This window comes from Delphinus delphis, chromosome 1, assembly GCF_949987515.2.
Source record: "Delphinus delphis chromosome 1, mDelDel1.2, whole genome shotgun sequence".
NCBI lineage: Eukaryota > Metazoa > Chordata > Mammalia > Artiodactyla > Delphinidae > Delphinus > Delphinus delphis.
In genome coordinates, this window is record NC_082683.1 from 1,647,780 (window position 1) to 1,671,751 (window position 23,972).

Sequence of the window (23,972 nt, forward strand, 5' to 3'; positions counted from 1 at the left end):
GCGGGGGCCGGGGAGGCCCGAGGGGGGCGGCGGGGCCCGAAGGGGGCTTCGAAGGAGCCGGGTTCGGGCGATCGCGGGCCAGGGGCAGGGGCGGAGGGGAGAGCCAGCAGGAAAGCGGGCTGGGGCGACGGTGAACGCAAAGCTTTTTAATTAGTAATAAAATGCAATAAGACGAAGCAAAACCAGCCAGACCCGAACTGTCGGCGCGTTTGCCCCCATATCCAAGGAAGTCTCGAGGACAAACGCCGCCGCCACTCCATCTTCGGCCCCAGCTGGGGCGGGAGCAGCAGCGCGACGCGACTCAGGGGAAGGGGGGGGGGGGCGAATAGTCACCTCGCCTCCGGGGCCACCTGGGTCCTTTTAAAGTGTCCGGGGTGCGGGCCCCGGGCGGGAGCGCCGAGCACGGAATGTTTTCTTAAAGGGCCAGTTCCGAGCTGCGCTGAAAGGGGAGGGGGGAGAGAGGGGGGAGGGAGGGGGAGGGAGGGGGGAGGAAGGGGGAGGGAGGGGAGGGGGGAGAGAGATAAGTGAGGTGAAGACCAGGAAGGCCGAGGAGAGCCCCCCAATCCCGCGCCGAGGAGGCGGCGGCGGCGGCGGCGCGACGATGAGGATGATGAATACATTGCAAAGTTTTTTTGGCCCCGGCGAGGGGTGTCAGATTGAGTGCTCTGTGCGCATGTGCGAAGGTGTCCAAACTGACAATGCTGGGGAGATGAAGATAGTGTGTAGCTGCTTCTGGACTCAAGGAGGAGGAGAGAGATTCCGCGAGCCGACACCATGCGATCCAAGGCGAGGGCGAGGAAGCTAGCCAAAAGTAAGTCTCCCGCGCTCGGCCGCGCCGCGCCGCCGGGCCCGGGCCGCGGGGCCGGGGCGCCCGGGCCAGGGGTGCGCGTCGGGGCGCGGCCGGCGCGCCTCAGGCTCTCGGCCCCCGGATCGGCCGCGCGGCCCGGGGGCTGCTCCGCCTCCCGCGCTCCGGGGCGGCCGGGCTCGGCGCGGAGGCTCGGGGCGCCCGGGCCGCGCGCTCCCCGAAGGCGCCGGCCCCCTCCTCGCCGAACCCCCTCCCCCCCCAGTGTCAAGCGCTCGGGCCCGGGAACCCGAGGCGCGCGGTGGGGGCCGGGGAGGGGGGCGGAGGGGGAGGGCTGGGGGTGGAGGGGAGCGAAAAGCGAAAGTTAGCGAAAAGTTGACGAAAGGGGAGAGCAACTTTTTCCTCCTCGCTCGCTCTCTCCCTCTCTCTCCGAGTGGCTCTCAGTCCTGGTCAAATCATATTCCGGGCTTTTGAAATAGTGGGCGCTAGAGCACCGCCTTTGGCGTCCGCCAGCCGGGCGCAGAGGAGGGAGACCCCGAGCCGGGGAGGGGGCGCAGGAGGGGGCGCGGGCCGGCGCCCACCCGGTTCCTCGGGCGCAAGGGCAAGGGTGGCGACGGCAGGACAGCCACAGCCACTGGGGGAGCAAAATGGAGGCGTTTTCCTGGGCTTGGAACTATGGTCGTGAAGTTTATTCCCAACTGGTGCCCCGCGCGGTGGCGGGCGCTCCTGCGCGACTCCGGCAGCCCGCGCGGCCGCCCCGGCGCCGGTGCTCCCGGCAGGAGAGTTCCCACTGGGCCGCCTTCCTCCCCGCCGCCGCCGCCGACCTCGGCCCCGCTCGGACCCTCCCGCGCCCGTTCGCCTGGCACCGCCCCGAGGCCCGGCGGGGACAGAGCTGCCCCGGGCGAGACTGCCCGGTCCCCGGTCTTACTTTCTCTTTCGCTCCGTCTCGGGCCGAGCCCAGGGCTCCGCGCGCGCAGCCCGCCGCCAGCCCGGTCCTCGCCGCCGGCCTGGTGCGCTCGCCGCCCGCCCCACAGACCGCCGCCGCGCCTGGGGCCATCCGCGCGCCCTCCGCGCCCCGGCCGCCGGCGCCATCCGGTGCCAGGCCCGCGGGCCCGGGGCTGCGGCCCGAGAGGCGGGCAGGTGGGGGCGGCGGCGCCGCGGCCCGGCGAGCGCGGCTCCCGAAGCCCGGCCGCGGCCCGGCTGCAGCGAAGCGGCGAGCGCCGTCCCGAGCGTTCTCGGCTCCTCCAGCTCTCGCCGCCCCCTCCTCCGCGGCCGCCCGCCCACCCGCAGAAGGGGCGCCTGGCCTGCTCCCCTGGGGAATCCCTGCCGGACCACCAGGCCGATCGGTCCGGTCCTCCTGGGCCCGACCCTGCCCGTCCGGGCCTCGCAGCACGCAGGGCCGAGCCCCCAAGCGTGAGCCCGGGGGGCGCGAAACTCGCGGCACTTTTCCGAAGAAGTCCTACCCTCTCGGTTCGGTGCTCGGCAGAGGCTCAGCCGCACCGCCCCCTCCCCCCGAGTCGTAGGCCTCGCGTCGGGCCCGCGGGGGAAAAGCAGCTCCCAGCTTCCGCAGGACGACCCTGGACTCCGCCCGCAGCCGCTCGGGGCCCCTCGTTGAAGCGCCCGTTTCCAGCCGGTCTCCTCTGCCCAGGGCTCGTGGCTTCGGCCTCCCCGGCCTCCCGTGACCTCTGGCCCCTCTTGGTGCGAACAAGGCCCCGCGTTCGGTGGCTTGCGCGCGTGCTATCTGCCCGCCGGCGGGCGCGCGGAGTATGCGTGTTCGTGTGCGTGTCAGGGTCTGTTTGTGCACCGCGGATCTCCTCAGTGGCTCGGCTCCCCGGCGGCAGGCTGCCCGGGTCAGGCTCTCCCGAGGAAGGGCCCGAAGCTGGAGCGAGAAAGTGGAAAGCGGCCGAATTCTCGCCGGGCCTTCGCTGCAAGCGAGAGGCCGGCTCAGGGTGCTCGGCGCGGCCGCGGAAACTTGTGAGCGTCCCACGCCCGCCGGCTGCCCGTCTGGCCCTCAGCTCTCTGTGTACTCCACGCCAGCCAGGTGGGGAAGGTTCCCGGCCCGGCTCTGCCTACGGCCTTAGAATGGGTGCCTGGCAGCGACCTGCAGCCCGGCTCAGAGGTGGGAGAACTGGACCCAAGGGTAGGGCAGAGCACAGGGTTTCTTTTCCTGGGAGTCCTTATTGAGAAAAAGCCGGCGCGGAGCAGGGCTGTCAGGCCCAGACCCAGCTGGAGCCACACTGGAGTGAGCTGTGGGAACCCCTCCTGCCTGTGCTCCACAGCCAGGACAGCTGCCCCCAGCCCTCCCCAAAAAGGTGGCCCAGGCAGGCACGGGACCTCGCTGCCTGCCCGACACAGATCACTGGATCCACTGAGAAATTTCATTTCTTTGGACAATATTTTAAGCAGATGTGGGCGTCCCGAGGGACCTGACTCCATTACCTGAATCCGAGGCAGTGGGGCAGACCCAGTGCCACCAACAGAACCTCTCCCTCCAAGCCACATCTCGGCCAGGGTCAGGGGGCTGGGAGCAGGGAAGAGGTCATGGTTCCGAGGCCAGTGTGCGGGACTGAGTTGTGCCTGCAGCCGTGTGCCAGGCATGGAGGGACAGCCAGGTCGGGGCTCGGGTGTGACCCCCCCATCCAGAGCTTGGGGGGCTGCCCTAGAGGGTGCATCTGGGGCTCTGATTTTGTTTGTGTTTCCCCAGGACCCCACTCCAGGGGGTCTCTCCCGCTGGGTCTGCGTGCTGGCTGAGTTGGTAGCAACTTTGGGGCCCACACTGGGGGCTGTGAGTTGAGCTTGTAAGGTCAGAGGACACTGGGGCACTCAGGCCAGGGCTGCAGGTCAGCTGCTGGGAAGCCCTCCGTCTCAAGCTGGGCCTGGGAAGCCTGAGCGGGGTGAGGACAGGTCGGGGCCAGGGTCCCCTCACACACGGCTAGGCTTTGCTGGCCGGTGGGGAAACGGGGCCGTCCCTGCCCACACTTAAAAATGAAATGCCATACAAAAGCTTCGTGTTTCTGCCGCTGTTGGGAGCCAGGTGGGCAGGTAGGGACCCAGTGGGAGGAAGGATGTGGCCCCGAAACAGCATCCAGCCAGGGCCCTCATGGAAGGGCCCGTGAGGCCTGATCCCCGTGGAGGTGACAGACCCCAGAGTCCGAGACACTGCATCTTGCAGGCCCGGGAAGAGTCTCCTCCAGACAGCTGCTGACTGCCACCTAGCCCCTGGGGTGTGGGTGAGGGCACTGCCTCTGCTGGATGAAGGCTCCGTGCGCCTCCCTGGAGACTGATGTGTGTGACAGGGTGGGGGGAGCCTGGCTGTAGGCTGAGCTGCCAGCCGGTTCCTTCTCCCCGGCAGAAACAGGCCAGGCTGCAGCTCTGCTGGGCCCAGCCTTCTCCCACCCTCGGGGGTGGGGGAGGGCGGAGGCCTGCCTCTTCCACTCGTCCTCTCCCAGGAGCCGGACAGCAGCCTCCCATCTGGACGCCTGGTAGGGCAGCAGCGCCAGGAAATGTCCAGCGGGAGTCTGGCGGCTTACCCCGCTTCGGGCGAAAACGCGGAGGCTGCGGTGGAGGGGCGGAGTGCGGGGCTGGCGGCCAAGGCCAGGTGCCCTGCGGCGGTGCGCTGATGGCCCGAAGGCTCTGGCTTGCCGGGGGGGCCCCGCGGGCGTGCCAGGGTGCCGAGGCCCCCCTGGAGGGGAGATCCCTGTTCGTGGAGTGACCTCCCGACGGGCTCCCTGGGGGAAGGGCACCCGCTCTGCCCTGGGGTCCCCAGTCACCCTGCGCCGCTCAGGGCCGCCCCGCTGCTCCCGTTGGCTGCTGTCGTGGTGCAGGTGCGGGCCGGTCCTCCTCCACCCTCCCCGCCCGCGGCCCCCTACGCACCGGGCGTCTCCCTTCTGGGCAGAGCTCAGGGCAGGGGACCCAGTCCCTCGTTTCTGTTGAGAGGCCTGGTGCGGGCGGAGAGGCCGGCCCGGGGGTCCCATCAACCAACCCCTGGGGGAGGCGCGCCAGCTCGCTGGGCCGCCGCCGTGGGCGCGATTAGCCCCCTGTTTTATTCAATTAGGAGGCAATTAGGGATCCTTGGGGGCTGGGCTGGTAATTAAGGTGACCTATAATTAGAGTTTCAACAAAAATTGTCCAGGATTAAAAATCTTGTGAATAATTTCGTTTAAAAATTTCAAATAGCGTTAAATACAATTTATCAGGTTTTGAATCAAACCCGTGTAACAAGTCTTGGACGCTGCAGCTCACGTAGCCGGCGCAGGAGGACTCTAGGAACAGCCTGGGCGCCGTCCCCGCGCGCGGCGGGCAAGAAACTTCTCGAGGTGGAGGGAGCCGGCCCGGCCTAACTGCGGGCGCGGACTCAGGCTGCCCGGGGCTCCAGACAAGCCGGGCCGGGCCGGGGGTCCCCAGGCTGAGCGGATGGTCGCCGCGGCCCGAGGTTCTCTGCGCACAAAGTCGCGGCAACTACGGCGCGGCGCGAGGAGCGCCCGCGTCTACACCGCGCAGCGGGTCGGTGGCGGTGGCCTCGCCGAGCCCCTGGTCTCAGCCCAGACCTCCTCCTCCAGGACCGCAGTCTGGGCCCAGGGGTCCCCGCCTCCCTGGGCTTCCTGGAACGAGGAGGGCGGGCTCCTCAGCCCTCCCGACTGCTGACCCTCGCTCAGACTCCGAGGGCTGCAGGCCGTGTGCGGTTCCAAGTCGCTTCGCGGACCTGGGCCGGGAGAGATGCGGCAGCGGGCCCGGAAGGCTGGGTCTAAGTCGGGCCGGTGCGGGAAAACCGAGGCGGGGGTGGGCGTTCGGCTTCCCAGGAACGAGCCCTGCCTTTCGCCGAACTTGCCGCTGGGGTCCGTGCACTCTGGCACGCACCTGCGGGGAGACCCGAGCGGGCTGCAGCCTGAGCCGCCGCCCATGTTTCCGTGCCGCTGCAGCCTCCGGGCGACGGTCCCGTAAAGGTGTTCACGGTCCGCTTGGGAGGCATGACCCACCCCGTTCACTGACCCTGAGGAGGACAAAGCGTGGCTAGCCGGCGCCACTTTTCTGGGTAAGAAACCCAGGGCACAGAGAGGTCAAATAACCCGACAAGATCACACAGCAAGTTAATGGTGAAACTGAATGTTCTTTGAAGCCCTCCAGGGTTTCTTATTTAGCACCCCGCCCCCCACCAGGGCACTGCAGGCTGCAGTTAATTCCGAGGATTTTATTTTATTTTATTTTATTTAATGTGTCAGGTTTTAAGCATTTTCCCGGAGCCAACGGTCAGCTTGTGACAGGTCTGTTCTTAAAAAGCAAGTAAGACATCCATGTGCTTACAGCCTGTGAATGCAACTGGGTGCCTTGTGCACTCGCCTGCTTCAGACTGGTTTCTTTCTCCGCCCGGGACTGGACTCTTCCACTCTGCTCTCCCCACGCAGGCTGGGCAGAGGCCTTGCTAGGGTCTCCAGCCCCTGGCTCTGGGTGTCCTCTCCCAAGGACAGGTGCAGGAGAGCTGGAGTGTTGACCAGGGGTTGGCCTCGTCTGCACCCCACTTACTGCCTTTCCCTTGAGCCAACGCCGGAGGTGTAGGACCTGCTGGCTCCCCCCTCGCGCCCCTACCCCCACCCCCACCGCAAATCTGGAGGGAAATAATCCTCCCCCCTCCCCCCCAGGCAATCGGGGAGAGGAGGAACTGTGGCCGTGGACCTGACCCGCAGGGACGGGGGAGCCGGTGGCTGCAGTTTCAGGTCCAGCCCGGAATCGGCCGCTGTTCCTCAAGTCTGGGCACCTCACAAGCTCCAGCCAGGGCCACGGTGGCCGTTCCAGGCCGGACAGTGCTCCCAAGCTCCCAGGGCAAGGGGGGTGGCCGCTTCTGCTCTGACCACTCTCCTCTCTCCGGCTTTCACCAATCCTCCTCGGGCTGAAGGCGCTCTGGCCAGGCCTGCGGCCTCTCCCTGGACTCCGGGGAACAATGCCCTGGGGCCGCAGATAGGCGTGTGCTGGCCCGAGGTACATATTTGTTTAATAGTTAACATTCTGCGGGAAAAAAAAGGAAGAAAGTCAGATTCTGGTGAAGGCTTTGCTTATTTTATATCCACCATAACTATTTCTGTCCATGAAAATTGGCTTAATTATATCAATGGAATGTTTCTTTTTCAATTCTGTATGCAATTAGTCCATCTTGCCGGCTGCAATTTATTTTAATAAAAAAATAAACCAGTGGTGTGTTCAGTTCCTCGTCCCCTGGGGACAAATGCGATTGGTGTGTTTAATTTCATTAACTACAATGCGGCCTACTGGAAAAATGTATAAAATCAGCTTTCTACAGCTTAAACGCTGGCATTTGAAACAAATCATTATTGCATTAGCTGTCACACTGGTAATTCTAGAATCGAAGGAAAAAAATATATTACGGCTGTTTTTATAACCCTTTGCAAATGCACTGTTAAAATAATTTATAATCATTTTAAAACATGGCTGGGTCCTGGTGAATATTTTATCTCCTCCAAATAAGGCTCCACATTACCCCGTGCACATTTTCCATCTGACGCGTGTGCCATTCTCAACCCCAAACACGCATCTTTCAGGGTGGAGACGGTGGAGCCTATATTTAAACAAATCTGACAAGCGCTGGGTCCCTTTTTCATTCTGACCTGACCCTGCCCTTGAGGTGGAGTGGTTGACGCAGCAAGAGGCTCATCTAAAATTCGCCTCGGGGCAGAGGGGACCCCAAGATGCTGCAGAGCCCTTAGCGTACCCAGCCTTCCCCTCCGGGCCCCCCAGGTGGGAGGAGAGGCCCACAAACAGGCTCTACAGGCATGGGAGCAAAGCCACTCCGTGGACGGTGTTCGCGGGCTCCAACTTGGGGAAGTGCTCTGCTCATCTCCGAAGAGATAACCGGTCACCCCGAACACCCACTTTCTGAACCTGACGTGAGGATTCTGCAGAATGAACTCGGTTAGGAAATTCACCAGACTTGTGCCGCTTCTCAGCAGGTCACCAATTTCCAGGAAGGTGTGTGCCTTTGGTCTGCACCCCATCCAGCATGGGGTGCGTTAGGGGGTGATCCCCAGTGTGTGCGTGTTGGGAGCCGAGTTGCCCACGCGAGCCCTGGCCCAGCCCGAGCTGCTCTGCAGTTATGAGGCCGGTGGTGGAGGACGCTTGCTCCTCCCTCCCGCAGGTACGTGGCTGGAGATGCTTAGGTGCATCTGTGGGGGAGAATGTGGGCACAGTGCAGGGCTCCTCTGACCAGCCGCCTCCTGGTTCTGAGATGCTTTTCGAGGAGACCTGAGTCGTGCTCCAAAGCCTCTGCTTCCCCGGCATGGGGGTGGGGAGGGGCAGGACACACCGGCTCAGCCTGCGTGCCCACTGTCACTGTCCCTGTGCCGGCGCCGTGGGCTTCCTCTGGGGGCCTGTCTCCCTCCCAGCCCCAGGCAATGCCAAGGGGAATTAACAGGAAGGAAAGACCCCAGGCGGCTCGGTTTGAAGCCAGGCACCAGGGCTGCTGTCCCGCTGATGTGGGAGGAGACGGGTTCCCGGGACGCATGCAGGGGTTTCCTAGGAAGGTTCCAGAAACATACTTGGGCACTTCTGGCCACGTTAAGAGCTATCACCCTGCCCTTTAGCCTCCTGACTCCCCTGGATGGATTTAGGGAGATTTGATTTTTGACGTACAATTTATATTCCGTAATGAATTTTGATGTGGGGTGATGGAGAGGCATGGGGGAGACCCCGGCACCTCCTTTTTGGGTCTGAAGCCCCCTCCTGTTTCTCATGGCCGTGGCTGGAGGGCCAGGGCCGGGAGGGCCCAGGCTGGATCTCCCGAGACCCCCGGCTCTGGGGACCAGGCCGAGTCACCGTGACTCCACGAGCCCAGGGCGGTCGTCAGGCGTGAGGTCTGTTTTCTTTTCAGGCTCTGCCGAGTTGAGAAATGAGTGGCTTTGTCCACTTTCCTACTTTAGAAGGAATAACAGAGCTGGACGCTTGGTGCAAATACCGAGGCTCTGCCCTTCGGCCCCGTGAGTGCTGCCCCTGAGGCTGCAGGGGGACCGCACCCCAGAGTCGGCCCTGAGGGACGGGCTCGGCAGGATGGAGTTCTTAGTCCCCGGAGCCCGCACTCCGTCCACTCGACTCTGGGCTGGGCTGTGCCCCCTCCCGACTGCCACGCCTGCCTCGGCTCAGGACCACCAGCCCCCGCCTTTGAAGCCGGTGAAGGGGGGCCGTCCTGGAGGGTGAAAGTGAGTTGTGACTCGGTCAGAGGGGCTGCAGGGTGTGGACGCCTGGGTATCTTGCGCCTTGTGTGCTTCGTCTCTGGCTGCAGGCAGGCATGACCACACAGAAGGTTCTGGAAGGGTCCATGGCATTCGGGGAGGTGATTCTGCCTGGAGGCGAGGGTCCTCGGGCGGGGTGGGGCTGAGTCGGGACACCGCTCTCCAGGCAGACAGACAGTCAGGACCGAGTGTCACTTTTACCTCCCGGGCCTGGTTGGGAAGATGCTTTGTTGGTCCACGGCCACCTGCCTCCGTGGGGGCCGTTCGGGGCCGCAGCAAAGCATCCGCTTTGATACTTCGATTCCGGCCGCCCGGTTCAGCCGGGACATAAAGCACACACGGTCCTTAGCTGGTGATTTTATCTTCCAACCGGGGAGCACAGGTGCTGGGGTGTGTTGGGCCCCTCCCTCCAGCCGCCTTCCCGGCCCCTCAGCCACGCTAAGCCTTTTCCATCCTCACATCTGCCTTCGGGGTTCCAACAGCTGGTGGCATCTGCCGGCTCTTTTCTCGTCAGACGCCTCCCACGTCCTGCAGGCTCAGGTCTTCTATTTGTTTTGGCTGCTCTGTTCCATCCGTCCATTCATCCCTGAACGTTGTCCGTGGGCCTACTGTGTGCCGGGCTCTGAGACGTGCCTGAGGGTCCCGGGCAGCTGCGGGATGCTTGCCCGGGGCGACCCACCTGGAGGACGATGTGGTGATGTCCCCGCGCCCTGGGCAGTGTGATGAGTCTGGGCAGTCACAGGTGCCCACCTGACTCTTGGCCCTCACCGGCCAGCAGGTCCTTGTGTGGGGGCTGGGCTTCTGTGTTCAAACTGTTCGGAAGGGGAGCGAGCCAGCAGGCTGCCCCCAGCTCAGCACATCTGGAGGCCCCAAGCTCTCTCGGGCCTCCCGAGCCCTGGCTCTGTGCTGATGGAGGGGTGGCGGAACTCCCAACCAACTTCTCTAGTTCAAGTTAGAAAGGCCAGAAGGAGAGGGAGGGAGGGAGGGAGGGATGCCAGAGAGGAGGTTTCCTAGCTGTCGTTGCTTCCGTGAGCCCCCCGGCCCTTAAATTCAGTGGCTCACATGAAATTTGTGTAGTGCTTCACCAGTACCAGTGGCAGGCAGGGCACCTCCAGCATTTCAGCACAGGAGGGAAATGCCTGGGTCAAGCAATGACGGATGGGAACTGAACAGGACCGGGAACCTTTCCTGGGACACAGCTTAGTTCCGTATCTGCGTTCAGGTGCTGGCAGTCAACGTTATGCTGAGATATGGATTCATATAACAGTCTCCCATCTAAGCTGCTCTGTCTAGCTGCTTCTCAGAGGGGAAGGGGCGGGCACTTAAAAACGCTCAGACATTTGTATCTGCTCAATGGGCTGTAACAGCCTCTTCAGAGATGCCTGGTCACCTCGTCCTTAAAACGTTGAAACAAAGACTGAAAATCACGCTCACTGGGGGAGCCCGGAGTGCTGACCGCAGGAGAGCCCTGGGGTCCCTCCTCCCTCCCTGGCGCAGATGAGCCGGGGCCCCTGTTGCTCCCTGGCACTGTTTTGCCCTCAGGTGACGCTTCCTTGGGAAGGTTCAGAGTAAGGCCATGTCCCTAGAATTTATATTTTTGCCACGGAGACCGCTTCCGCCCTTGGTTCCGGGAAGGCGAGAGGATGAGGTCCTCACTGTGTTGGAATGAGCGTCACCGGCCTGTGCTGACCCGACAGCCTTTCCCAGCCCCCAGGTTCAGACGTGGCTATGGGGCACCCCTCTCCCCACGCGTCGCCCTGCTGCTGTCAGGGTTAGATCGAGGTGGGGTCCTGAGTACTATTTCTGCGGTGTCAGTGAGGAGAAGAACGCCAGGCTGCCTGAAGGCCCCCGGGGTCCCTTTCGGGAGGGAGCTTGTGACACAGAGAACGTGGACTGCTCGGTAAACATCGGGCTGCTTGCGGCTGCAGCCAACAGCGTGGGGCACGGGCTGTGCCACCTTCCTCTTCGCTGCCACCTGCTCGTCCCGAGATGCCTTCCTGGGAAGCCGGCCTTCTTCGCAAATCACTCTCAGCTCATTCTTGGAAAAGCCAGTGCATTCTTGAACTGCCTGAAAGCCGGGGAGCATTTTGTTGGCCAGAACTGATGCAGCTCGAGGGAGACGCGGCCCCTGACATACACCCTTCATCTGGACAACGTGCCGAGGTGGTCTCTGGGGAGCGTGCGGACACATCCACGTGTGTGCTGTGCGTGCACACGTATGCGGGCACTCCCGGGCAAGCCTGGGTCTGCTGTCTGAATGAGACGCACCCTCAGGCCGTTCTTTTTTGTCAGCTGTGCTGCACCTCCCTGCCCACTTGTGCTCTGCAAAGACCCCCTCGCTCTCTCTGTCCTCCGACGCCACTTAGCTCCCCGCGGCGTCTGGAACGGGGGCTGCGGCAGCCGGGCCTCCCGGCCCAGAGCCGTTTGAAGCTGGTTGTAGCGAGAGCAGAGACGGGAGAAGTTCAGAGGTGCAGAGAGGCCGACGTGTGAGCACTTTCCTGCAGTTTATAACCCCTGAGCAGAAACAAAGAGGAGAGGGGGCTGTTTAGATCATCCCGGGCCCTCACGCTCACATTAGAAAAATTAGGCCCTCTTGAAAAATTACAGAATTATGCTGCCAGTGTCAGGTTCCGAGATAATGATGTGTCTGTGTGCGAAAATATTAAATTGCAATAACACGCCCGTGAGTACCTCTCTGAATAGGGTATTCAGTTCCCAGCTTGGGCTGAACGTAAAGCTTGTGACTGACAGAATACAAATGGTGTCATAAAACGTGGGGGGGCGGTCACAGCCGGGCTCCGTCTTCCTGATCGGCTTCTCTATCTCGGCCCATCCAGCCATCCTTTCCTTTAACGAACCAGCCCAACGATGTGGCTAATTATTTATTTATCACGTTAGCAGGAGGAAAAGCTATCAGAGACAGATCAATTTTTGCCTGGAAGTGATTTGACGTGACTTTAAAAATAAGCCCCACGACAGGATGCCGGGCGCGCTCCTCCGCCCTCCCAAAATCCGAGCCGTCCACCGCACCGATGTCAGTTGTGAAAGCATCCACCGGCCGCTCCTCCCGCGGAGCCGAGGCAGCCTTGAACCAGCCCAGTGCCCTTTCCGACCAGGGGGCTTCTCACAGGTTTCCGGCCAGGGGAACCGGGGTCCCTGTCTTCTTCTGTGCGAATGAAATCAGAGCAGCAACAAGTAACCCTGGGCCAACAGGAGCTTTTCACGTTTACCCGGAGCCTGTGGAGATGTGGCATCTCTGACATAAGCCGGCTGAGACGGGGGGCTTGGGTCCCCGACGCTCGGCTCCCCCGCACGTCCGTACTGAGCACGTGCGCGTGCTGGAGAGTGTCCCCGCGGGCGGTGGGGGGTGGGGGGTGGAGTTTCGGCGGCCTCACGTTTGGCTGAGTGTCCTTAGGAACAAAAGGGCTTAAAAAAAAACCAGTGGAAATTAAGATTGCTCAGAAATCTCCGGGCAGATCGCCGGCCCAAGGGGGGCTCTCGTTTCACGGCTGGGAGTCAGACTTGCAAAGCGAAGGGGCCCCCGAGTCTTAACTTTCTCTCCATCGAAGGTGTTAATCTTACCTTCCGAAGGTTAGATAAAGCTGCTCGAGGCTGCCGTTGGTTATCGAATCTCATCTGCTAATGACGGCGGCGGCTCGGAGCAGGCCCATCTCGGCCGAGTCGCTGGTCCCTGCGGCCGGCAGCCTGGATCAGGAACCCAGGTCTCCGTTTACCCGGGGTTTTAGGTTGCCTCCCGACCGTGACAGACTACCCTCATTCAAAGGGGAGGGGGGCTGATGGCCACGGCGAGGGTGAGAAGCCCATTACCGCAGCCCAGGGCCTTTCTCCTCCCCCGGGAGACACCCCCCTTTGACCCACAGACTCGGCGTGGCAGAGTGAGGGGAGGGCCGGGCGTGGAGGAACGCAGCCTTGAGTTTTCTGACAAAGAACCCCTGATTCTTTATCCACCAGACAGAGCATAATACTTGGCCTCACCTGCAGGGCCTGGGGGTGCGGAGATGCCTCGATTCAGCGAGGCCTGAGCTGGGCTTGGCAGGACCTGGGCCTCCTGGGAAACTGTGACCACGATGCTGGTTCCCGTCCCGGGGTGGTGGTCGCCAGCAGTGGGCACGGCTTGGCCGCAGGGTGCGTGGGAAGGGCCGGGGCCGGGATGACTTTCCTCCTTGAAGAAGCCCCCGACACTCGCCGAATCTGTGACGGCAAAACCAAGCTGAATCGCCCCCGCCTTGCCTGGCCCGGAGGCAGAGGCCTTCAGGGCCCTCGGCCAGCAGGCAGAACCGGGCCATGAAGCCAGGGCGCCCCGGGGATGTGGGGAGCCCCCAGCGCGCACCACCAGGGGCCCCATCCCACCAGCTCCCAGCCCGGAGCCCGCAGGGCTGGCTCTTGGTCTTCACTTCCCAGATTCCAACGGGATGCGCAGCTCCATGACCTCAGCTGACCTTGGACCAAACCAGAGGAACTTGGTGGGCCCACCTGCGGGCCGAGCCTTGGCCGCTGGGGTGGAAGTCTGGCCTTGGGGCCCTAGGCTACTGGGGGGAAGGGAAGGTGGGCAGGGGGGTCTCTGGGCGGGGGGCATGATGAAAGGCTGTGGGGCCCTGCAGTCTCCAGGAGCACCTCCAGGCCAGCTGGACCTGTGTCACAGGGACAATGGCCCGTCCTCATCTGGAACCACCCTTGGCCATGGCGGAGACGGAGAAGAGGGTTGCCCGTAAGCAAGTGACCTGGGGAAACCAGGCCCCGGCTTGCTGGAGGGGGAGTGAAGGCTGGGATAACGTCTGCAGGGCGCTTGAGCGTGGTATTATTCTTGCTGTTATTCTCTGCAGGATCCGGGCTGTCATTGTTAGCAGCTACTTTGGGTTTCTGGAATTTTCTTGCACCTGGCAGAAGGCAGATTTGTGTGTGACTGTGTGGGGCTGAGCAGTCTCCCCGGGGGACCTCTGGATGTGGCCTAAAGATGAAAAAGCTCGTCCAGACAATATTGTGATGAGTGCAGAGCAGACGAATGTGAAACACTGGGCAGGTCTCCATGCCGGTCCCTGGGCCCCGGCGGAGGCGTTCAGTCACTGTCACGCGGAGGGCTGGGGGTTGCCTGGGGCGGCTGTGCTCTCCGTGTGACCCGGGCTGGGGGCTCCACCACCGAGTTCCTGGGAGGAGTAGAGCTGGGGGCCGTGGCAAGCTTCCTGCCCTGGGGAGGGGGGCGCATCCCCTCTAGGCATTAGAGCAGACCCTGTCTTTTGGGGTCTCCTGTTTGGTTTAGTTCCAGGGGATTTGTGCTGAGTGACAGGTCCCAAAGCTGAAAGGGGGGAAGAGTTTCTCCTCGCTGGGCCGTTAGTTATCCAGCTGCTGCTCTGACCCCTGAGACTGCGGCTCTGATGCTGTCTAGGGGGACATGCCAAGGACTCGCTCAGAGAACCACGGGATACTGGGGCTTTGCTGTCATCGGTCTGACACGTGAGCTGGCACACACACGCGCGCACACGTGTGTACAGGCACACATGCACATACATGCACTGGCACGCTCGTATGAGGCAGCACACTTGCATCGTGCACGCACATGGCACACACATGCAACACAGGTGCATGTGTACGCACACGCGAGCACACACATTTACACATGCCCACGGGTACATGCACCCTGTGCACGCACACACACGTGCAGGCACACCCGCCCAAGTCACACAGTGCACAAGCGCGTGCACACACACGCATGTGCGCACACATGCACAGAGGTCTCCAGGCACACAGACGTGACTGCACGAGCCAGGCTCTGCTTTCAAGGCTTGGACGATGTAGGAGGCTGATGCGTCGACATCAGAGAGGAGTGTGTTCTAGGCAGGTGAAGGGGACCCTCACTCAGGGGGCTGTCACTGGGCCTCCGTGGTCCCACAGTCCTGTAGACGGAGTGAGAGGAGAGGGAGGCTGGGACAGTGAGTCCGAGTGCTGGTCGTGGGCTCCCGGCAAGAGAGAGGGTCTCGGCATCTGCCGGGCCAGGGGACGGCCTTTCCCTCCTCCCCACAGGCCCTGGGGTGTTGGGGGCCCTACCCTCTGGGGCGGGACAAGCAGTGGCCTCCAGGAGCCCAGCCAGGATGGGCTGGATCTGGTGTCACGCAGACCCAGGAGCAGGGGCACAGGGTCCCCTCTGGCCCTTTCAAAGGGACATTCGATCTGAACCCTGGGGCCCAGTAAGGAGATTCCTGCGAACCCCTCGCTGATGGAGTCAAAAGCACTCAGCGGCTGGAGAAAGCACTTTGCAACGTCGGGCTCTGGCATGAGGCCCTTTGTGGGATTATCTGCCCCCCCTGGGAGGCATGGAATGCTGGGGGCAATGGGCCACGGCAATATAGAGCTCGCGCAGGCCGCCGATAAAGCGGACTGCTTTCTGTGGCCGTTCTGTCGCCGAAATTTGAGGTGCGGCCCCAGAGTGGAGGCCGCTGGCCCAGGACATTTGAGCCAGGGAGGCTCCGTCCGCTCTACCCTCGCCCTGGAGAATTTGAGTCCAGACCGCGTCTGTCGGGTCCCGTACCCGGGGCTCCTGCCCGCTTCAAAAAACAAAGTCTGGAGAGACCGGGCAGCATCTTACTTTCCAGACAGGGCTTTTCGCGGCCTCCCTCGGGGGGAGTCACCGTGCGGGGCCCAGTGGACGCAGCTGTTGTGGGGAGGGCAGACGGGGCGGCTCTCGGGCCGGGAGCTCTTGGGTGCCCGTTGTGAGCTGCAGTCAGGAAGCCTGCGGGCTCCTGGGTGGAAGCACCAGGTGGACCCGCACACCTGCTGCAAGGGCTGGCTGGGCTGTGGGCTGCTTGGGACTTCTTTCCGCCAAACCTCCAGGCCCCCTTTCCTGCCCCGTCTCTCCCCAGATGGTTCCCGTCTCTGTCAGTGGACGTGGGCACATCCAGCTGCTCCGGGCTGGTGCCCAAGACCTACTCCTGACTCTAGAACGCAAGTCCAGGTGGACCCCGGGCACATCCCACACCCGTGCAGGTGGCATCGCCGTCTGGAAGACACACCGGCATCTCGGCGGGATGCTTTAGGACCCCAGGGTGTTTAAAGCCGCAGCGGTGGGGGTCTCTGCCTCACTGGGTGGGAATCATTCCACAGCCCAGGGATGAACTTGGTCTGCTACAGGGCAGAGCCTGGGAGGACCAGAGATGTGGGAGGTTCAACTCGCTGAATGTGACTCCAAACAGCTCCGGGATGGGTGCAGGAAGGAGGGACCGACCGGGGCAGGAGCTGGACGGCTTCCTTCCTGACTCTCCCTCTGGGTGGGGCGTCAGGGCTCACCATCTGGCTGTTAGGGGGCAGGTGGCGTAGGCTTGGGGCTCACACAGACCCCTCCCGAATCCCGCACCCGCTTCCCGCAAGCTGAGACCCGAGCCACGCAGCCTCTCTGAGCTCAGTGCTCCCTCTGGGACACAGGTGACCCGTAACTTCTGGGCCTGTGGTTGAATCAAGAACCAGCTTGCCTGTCCCTCCTGGAAGTCAGCATCCTGCCCCTGGGCTCACTTGCCTCCTGGCAGGGGCCACAGCAGCGTCCACGGCAGGTCTTCTCAGGGTGCCTGTGGGAGGCCTCGGTCGGGATCCGTCCCGGGCCCGTGGGGCCCCAGGTGGGCACAGGCCCTGAGGATTGGCGCTCCGGACGCGTGGCTTGACTGACGTGTGGGCTCTTGCGTCCTTGGGGCTCTGAGGCTTTCGGCACCTGACCACAGACCCGCTGGTCTGGGCACGGAGCCGGCACCTTCCTCTAGCCTGATTCAGGGTGGCCTTAGAAGTGTCCACAGGCACCGCTGAAGGTCATGGTGGCCTGGGGTGGCTGGGCCGCCATCTACCCCGAGCGCCTTGTGCACGCACCTCAGCTCCCCTCTTTTCAGGGAGAAGGCAGACGGGGAAACTGAGGCCTGCTCAGGGAACACTCGTGCATACGGGGGTCTTTATATAGGGCACTTGCCCAGCGAGGTCCACGTCAGGGTCTCACCGCCAGAACGGCCGGTCTGGACTCCGGGGTCACTGCTTCTGACCCCCCAGGCTCAGCATCCCTTCAGCCTGGAGTTGATGCTGCAGCTGAAGTTCACCCCGTGCCCCCGTCCGGTGCGGCAGGGCCTGGCCCTCTGGCTCAGGAAGGCTCCCCCAGGGCCCAGGCCGCCCCACGAGACGTCTCCCCACACCCCCGGCCCTGCACACCCTCAGAACAGAGACAGCTCGAGCCCCAGTCGTTGGCCTGGCTCCCACCCACCATCCCGCTGCCTGACCTCCTCCCCAGGCTGCATTTTCGTCTGGACGTGCTGGTCTGTGTGGAAGCAGGGGGCCCGAGAGAGAGCCGTGGGGGCTGATCCGGCTGCGCTGCGGGTTGGAACCCATGAGCGCTGGGCCCCAGAGCCTGGGCAGAGCAGACCCTCCCATCCGGGGCCGGACCCCAGGCCCAGCCACCTCCGTCCTCTCCTGAGACCTTTCGGGTGGAGGTTTCACCGAATTGTCCCACTGTCGAGGCTTCCTCTTGGAGCAGATGAAGGGTTCTTTGCGTAATGTCGGTGCTTGCCTTATTTATTTATGTATTTTTATGAGTTTGCTGTTAATTAGGCAAAAGATCTACAGAATGTGCTTGCGCCCGGAGATTTCTGCGAAAAACGAGAACCCTCCTGAAATTTCCAGTCGTGAAGCAATTAAGTGATGGAATTCCGCAATCTAAACATGATATTCTCCTCTAACAAAAGTGTTGGTGCGGGGGGGGGGGGGGGTGTGGGGGGCGGGCGCGGGGGGGGGAGAAAGAAGGAAAGAGGAAGCCGAGGTCTGAGCAATGGCAACTCGCAGACCAGCACCACGTGTTTGCAGTTGGGACTGGACTCCGCTCAGTGGCCGGGGTTGGGGGGGACCTGCACACAGCCCGCCCCCTCCTTGGAAGCGCCTGCTCCTTTGGAGGTGAAGGGTAAGGTGAGGTTTGCTTCTTAAAGGGGGTCGCCTGCGTCAGCCGACCCACCCATACGAGTGGGGGGCTGGAGGGCCGCCGTCTTCTGGCGACAGAAGCTGGATGGGGAGGGGGCTTCCCACCTGGGCAGCCAGTCTGCGGCAGAAAGAGACCCCATGTCAGGGCCTGAGAAACCATGGTGCCGGGAATGCCCCCCGGGCTCCACCCTCTGGGTCACTGTGCCACTCACATGGCCCGGGGGTCCCAGTGGGGAACCGCCGTCCACATCGGGGTCAGGTCAAGGGTCCTTCCTGGCACTTGGCAGGCAACTCAACCCCAAATGAGGAAATTCACATTTCTTGGGTTTGTGGGAGGGAGTTTTTAGATCACAGGAGGAGATTGAAACCAACTTTGATTTTTTTTGTTTTGTAAACGAATTCTTAGCTAGGGATGCCCCATGTGCCCTCAGATGTTACAAATCCGACCTTTCCAGACCATCCATCCAGCAGTCGCATTATTGTTGGAATCCCCTTTTCTCAAAAAACGTCTCTCGGTCGTGCAAACCGTTGCCTGTGGTTTTCATCATTACTTTTTTTTTTTTTTAAACAACCTTGAGATGCCTTTGGACGAGCCATTGGTTGTTGACAAATCAATTTTCCAGGGAGGGAGGCACGTTTCTGTCGGTGGCACGGGGGTCCGGCCTCCCGCTTGTGGTTGAGCAAAGATTAGACTGAATTTCTCCGTGAGCTCCGTTTCCTCCGTCCCCCTGTGACTTCCCTGCTCTTTGGCCTTCATGCTACATTCCTTTTCCTCCCCTCATTTCGCTTTGTAATGTTGTTTCTCTCACCTTCTAAAGCCAGCCGGCAGCGCGGCGGGGATTTATGAGGTCGAAACTTCTAACAGGACCGTCTATTTTATACGTTCTCTCTGCCACTCCAGCCGTGACCTCAGCTGCTGCTGTCCGTGCAGTGTGTACACGTCGGTTCTGTTTGGTTGAGAAAACCCCTCTTGGAAGAGATGGGAGGCCGGTCTCTGGGGTCTCTGTTGCATTAAATCAGGGAACTGGGGGCCAGAGTCACTGAGGATGATCCAGAAACCAACGGCAGCATCCCCTAGACAGCCTTTTCTCCGTGTGGGTTCTCATGTGTTTGAATAAACTTACAGCTGCTTCTTGGTTGAGGTGGGAGTGAGTGGGGGCATGAAAAGTATTTACGGAAGATCCCCACCCCCCGTGCCCACCCTCTCCCCCTGCCCACTCCTGGGGATGACCCTTCCTTTGGGTGAGAATGGACAGGGGAGTTTTTCCTGGAAGAAATGAGGCCAGCAGTGCCTGAATGCCAGCTCCCAAGGCCTGGGCAGCTTTCTGTGCTGCCCACTCAGTGGCCCCTGCCTTTTCCCATAGCTCTGGGATGGTTTTCTAGTTCCGAACCCCAGTCCCTCTCCAGAAGGACTAAGAGACCCTCTCCCCACGTGCGCCTCGAAGATGCAGGTGCTTCTAGGGCTGCGCAGCACTTGGTCACTTGTCACCTCACCCGTCCTCTCCCTGGCAGGGGCCACAGCCTTGGGGAATTTCACAGGCGTGGCCCTGCCACGGACAGACAGAGGTGACCTGTGCCGGCACCGCCCCTGCCAGAAGATGTGCACGGACCCCGTAGCTCTTTGTATCCCTGCTGCCTGCACCGTGGTACCCGGCCGAGATCGCAGCCGAGCATCACCCTCTGAAACGTGTGGGCCCTGGGCCTCCTCTCCTATGCAGCCTGGTGTCCCTGTGCACCAAAGCCGCCTCCGCCTGGGCCTGCATCCTCCACAGAGTGGGCTGGAGCGGAGCCTGTCCACCCACCTGGAGCTAGAGGGGGTCTGCCGACTTCACTGATGGGGCGGGAGGCCCTCTGAGCACAGCAGCTGCCTGTGTTCCTGTACAGGAGAGATGAAATGTCCCCAGGCCAGAAAACGCGTGCCGGTCAATCAGCCTTTTTTAGACAACAGTTTCCTTATGGAGGCAGAAGCGCCCGCCAGGCGCAGGCCAGACCCTCTCCTGTGCGTTTGGGCAAATTCCCCTCTTTTATCACCTCTTCTCCAGGCCCAGCCTAATCCCGGTGTTTGTCCTGAGGCCCCAGTCCACTCCCTATGGGCGTTTCTTTGATTTAGTGAGAATAGGAACACGCTCGTGTTGGCTTTCCCGCACCTGCCGGTCGCCCGGAGAGCACCCGAGGGACTGTGACCGGGGCTCAAAGTCCCTTCATTTGTCCACCTGTCCATCCACTCATTTCCTCAGTGACAGTGACGGGGGTCCCTCTGCTTCCCCCAATGTCTAGGAAGCTCTCTCCTGGCTGTCCACATGCTCACAGCCTAACTGGGCCAGTGGGATAAAAGTACCCACCAAGTTACAGCCCGGGGGTCAGGAAGGTAAGGGCTGCCCCTGGGCGTGGCAGACAGTTAGGGACCCCGGCTTTGTCCTAGACGGGCCCGGGTTCAAATCCAGCTCCTCCGCCCCTCGGTGACCCTCCAGGCACGGCCCGTCCCCCTGCCGCCAGGAGAGGTGGATGAGTCGCTGGCATCCCGGAAGCAGCCCAGAGACATCACTGTCCTGGAGGGGACACGGGGCGGCCCCTGTAACGGTGGAAAAGCCTCAGGAATCAAGTGGCCGTTTTGGCCAAAGAAGCCGGGCCGCCCCTTGTGCCCCCGCCAGGCACGTGTCCGCTCGAGAGGCGGGCCAGGGGCGCACCCTGAGGGGCTGGGCTAGTCACGCCCCCGGGCATGGCCTGGGGGCTCCCCGCTCCCTCTGATGCCAACGGCAACCTCTCACTGGAACCCCCAATCCTCCCCACCTTTGGCCTCTAGCTGAGGCACCCCGACCTCAAATCGAAAGTGTCTCTCCTTGTAGCTGCGTTCCCCGGAGACTAAGCAGGGCGCCTGATCCCCGTTTCCCGAAGCAGCAGAGCCATCCCTGCTTGGGGGCAGGGGGACACGTTGTGAACGAGACCCTTGGGCTGAAAGCGGAGCCTTCGTGCCCAGCTCCCCAGGCTCCCAGGGTTGGGGGAGCCCATCTCCACTCCCGACCCCTGTGTGGGGTCTGCGGGGAGCCTGGAGGCGGACAGGGCAGCTTCCCCGGGTTCCTCCCCGAAACCCCAGCTCTGAGGCTCCCAGACATGGGGCTCTCAGGACAGGCAAGACCACGACGGCAGCGGCAGTGTCTTCTTGTCCACAGACGCCCAGCAGAGCTAGAGGGAGGCCTGGTCGTGGCCTCTTGAGAAGTCTTGCTCCCCCACCAAAGGCTGCCCCGAAGTCGGGGCTCCGGTCAGGAAGGGGCTCTTAGCTCTGAGGACCCAGACCTGCTGGTCACGTGACACTCACTGCGGTGGACAGGGGCGGCGAGGGGGGAGTGGCGATGGCCTGGACGTGGCTGTGCTGGACTTCCCACAGGGCACGGCACCACGAGGCCAGTTCTTGCTTCTCCCAAAGCTCCCCTTCCTGGTTTCCTCCAGTTTCAGAAATGCTCAGATCCACGTGGGAGTCGATAAGAAAGGCTGGGGCCATGGCCACACCTCCTCCCATGCTTTGCGGTGAGAGCCTGCCCGCGCTCCCCTGTCTCCAGGAGACTGGCAAGGGGCTGCAGGACATGGCCACCCACAGACAGGTGGCCCAGGAGGGCACCTGGGCTGACTTCTGCGGGTCCCCCCGAGCTGGTACCAATCCTGGGGGCCTTCAGGCTCCTGCCCTGCTGTCCCCCGTCCCCGCCGTGGACGCACAGGCTGCAGGTGCGGTCCCTCCTGCAGACACACGGGAAGGTGTCATCCCTGCTGTAGACACACGCGGCAGGCACTCTGGGCAGGGCCGCCTGCTTTCAGTGGTCACAGGTTTATCGAGTGGCCGCCACCTGCCACTGCTGTGTGAGCCGTGGAGTCAGGGCTGAGAACAGGGCAGGAGAGGAAGGGCCGGTCCTCGGGGACCTATCTCCCAGGTGAGCACACTGACGAGTGGTCACATGTGAGAACTGCCGAGAAACTCAGGGTGATGAGGAGCTGGGCAGGGAGAGCTGCTTTGGGCGGGGGGCCTGGGAAGGCCTCCTGGGGAGGAGATGTGACCCCGACATAATGGATAAGACTGAGCCAGTGGCCGACAAGCCCTGACATACGGGTCCCCCTGTGGGGTGCACGTGCAGGCGCTCCCCCCGGCCCAGAGGCCACGCTGACAGTCCAGACCTCCATCCTGTGGCTCTGGAGCTGGGCCCAGACCCTTAAGGGGACGGGAGAGGTGGCCCGGTGGAGACGGTGTGGTGCGAGGTCCCAGAGTGGACCCCGAGGCAGAGGGCGCTGTGTGCCGCCAGCCACCTTTCCCACCGCACATCCTAAGCCTTCCTGCCGCACCCTGCGGGCCCCCAAGCTGGCCGCCAGCACCCAGGGCACGACGCGTCCGGGGAGAGGGCTTTGCGGGCCTGGCCAAGGGGCGGTCTGCGAGCTCCGCTCGGAGTTCCCTTTTCGCTTCCAGGGTAAAATGTGCCGTTTAGTTTTAGGGATCCTGGTGGGTGCCCACCACCTGTGGTCCGCGAGTGGGAAATGGAAACCCAGTTGGGACGGCTGGGCCTCCCACCGGGGCTTCTGCAGAAGGTTCTAGATGAGTCCTGAGTTGGATGCCGCCTGGCGTGGAGCCCTCCTCCCTCTGGCCGGGCAGCCCCTGCCTGGGCACTGTGCTGTGAGGTGGGGGGCTGATATATTTCGGGGTCCCCAGGCTGCCCCCGGGCTGGGAATGTGGGCAGGGTGGGGCCAGTCTCCACTTATCTCAGGGGGGCCGTGATGTCTCAGGGCAGAACCTTTAAAACCCAGGGAAGATGGTGAAGGCTGCTGCCGTAGCCTTCTCAGCACCTTTGAAGTGGGCGATCGGAATGACGCCGCGGGCGGCTGGGAGTTCGGGCCCAGCGGGCTTTCCGGGTTCTATGGAGGAATTTTCCTGCCTCCGGAGATGACAGCTCAGCTCTGTGATGGCCCAGAACCAGCAGGGAGCCCCGGCTGACAGGCTTGCCCGTGACTCCCCTGGTCACTGCTCCTCCTGACCTGGCTGGGGCGGGGGCGTTCTCACCGCCCACAGTCCTGTCCAGGGCCCAGGCGAGCCTGGGGTCAGAGGCAGACAGCGTTAGATGCCCGCTGAATCTCGGGGCAAATGTCAGCCCCTGCCTGGACCATAGCAGAGCAACGGGCCATGCAGACGGGCCCCGACGTACAGGGCGGGACGGGGGTGCTCCGGGCTGGGGTGGGGTGGCAGGCCTGGGCACGCCCAGCCTGGCTAAGCAGGTGGGTCAAGGAGGGAGTTCTTGGTAAATTTCCCCGCGCGCTGAGAAGTTTTGAAAGTCACCGCAGGATGTGGACCTGTGTGGTTCGGTGGTCAGGCTGCTGTGTTCCAGGAAGCTCCAGACAGAAGCTGTGGCTCTGGCCAGGGGCCGTGGTTTGGGGAAAAGCAGTGGCCACAGCCAGTGTGGTCTGTGGTTGCCGGTGACCCAGAAACCAGCGTCTGAGTGCTCAGGGCAGGAGGAACTCACAGTGCCAGGGCCCGGGGCTGGTGGGTGGGGTGAGCGCTGGGGCACTGAGGGCACCTGGAACAGCGGAGGGGGGGGGGCCCACGCACACCTGAGGTTCCCAGCCTGCCTTGCTGCTTCCCCTTGGCTTCTCAGCATCTAGGGCAGCTGTGGAATTTTCAGAATGGACTGACTTAAAAATAAATCCATGTTAAGTAAACAGTGGGTTCTCCAACCTCCCGTCTCAGGATCCGAATCCGTGATCAGAGGGAGGCTTGGGGACCTGAGGGCGGCTGCTTCTCAGCCCCTGACAGGTGCGGTGCCCGGCCTCGACCCTGCAGAGGGCAGCCGTCACCCGCGCCGGGCCCCGGCGAGCCGCGCTGGGGGGGGGCTCCCGTGCTGGGTGGCTCACTCATGGGTGTGGTTTACTGGCCAACACTGGCATCCCCGGGCTCGGCGGACGGAGGATGCGGCGCCTTCTGGACACACCCGGCTCACCCCGCCTGCCCC

General features: G+C 62.7%; 1 protein-coding gene and 1 long non-coding RNA gene across 2 annotated transcripts in view; both read left to right on the forward strand.

The window, feature by feature from the left end:
- Positions 1-603: 603 nt before the first annotated feature.
- PRDM16 (PR/SET domain 16) overlaps positions 604-23,972 on the forward strand; it is a 320,741-nt gene continuing 297,372 nt past the window's right edge. The window contains exon 1 of the mRNA XM_060013200.1: positions 604-811. Within this exon, the coding sequence (XP_059869183.1) occupies positions 775-811 (37 nt within the window). The 5' untranslated portion in view covers positions 604-774. The remainder of the gene's footprint in view (positions 812-23,972) is intronic.
- LOC132426338 (uncharacterized) lies at positions 4,185-6,531 on the forward strand. Its single transcript, XR_009519651.1, has 3 exons — positions 4,185-4,284; positions 5,722-5,834; positions 6,439-6,531. It is a non-coding gene; the product is annotated as an uncharacterized lncRNA (long non-coding RNA).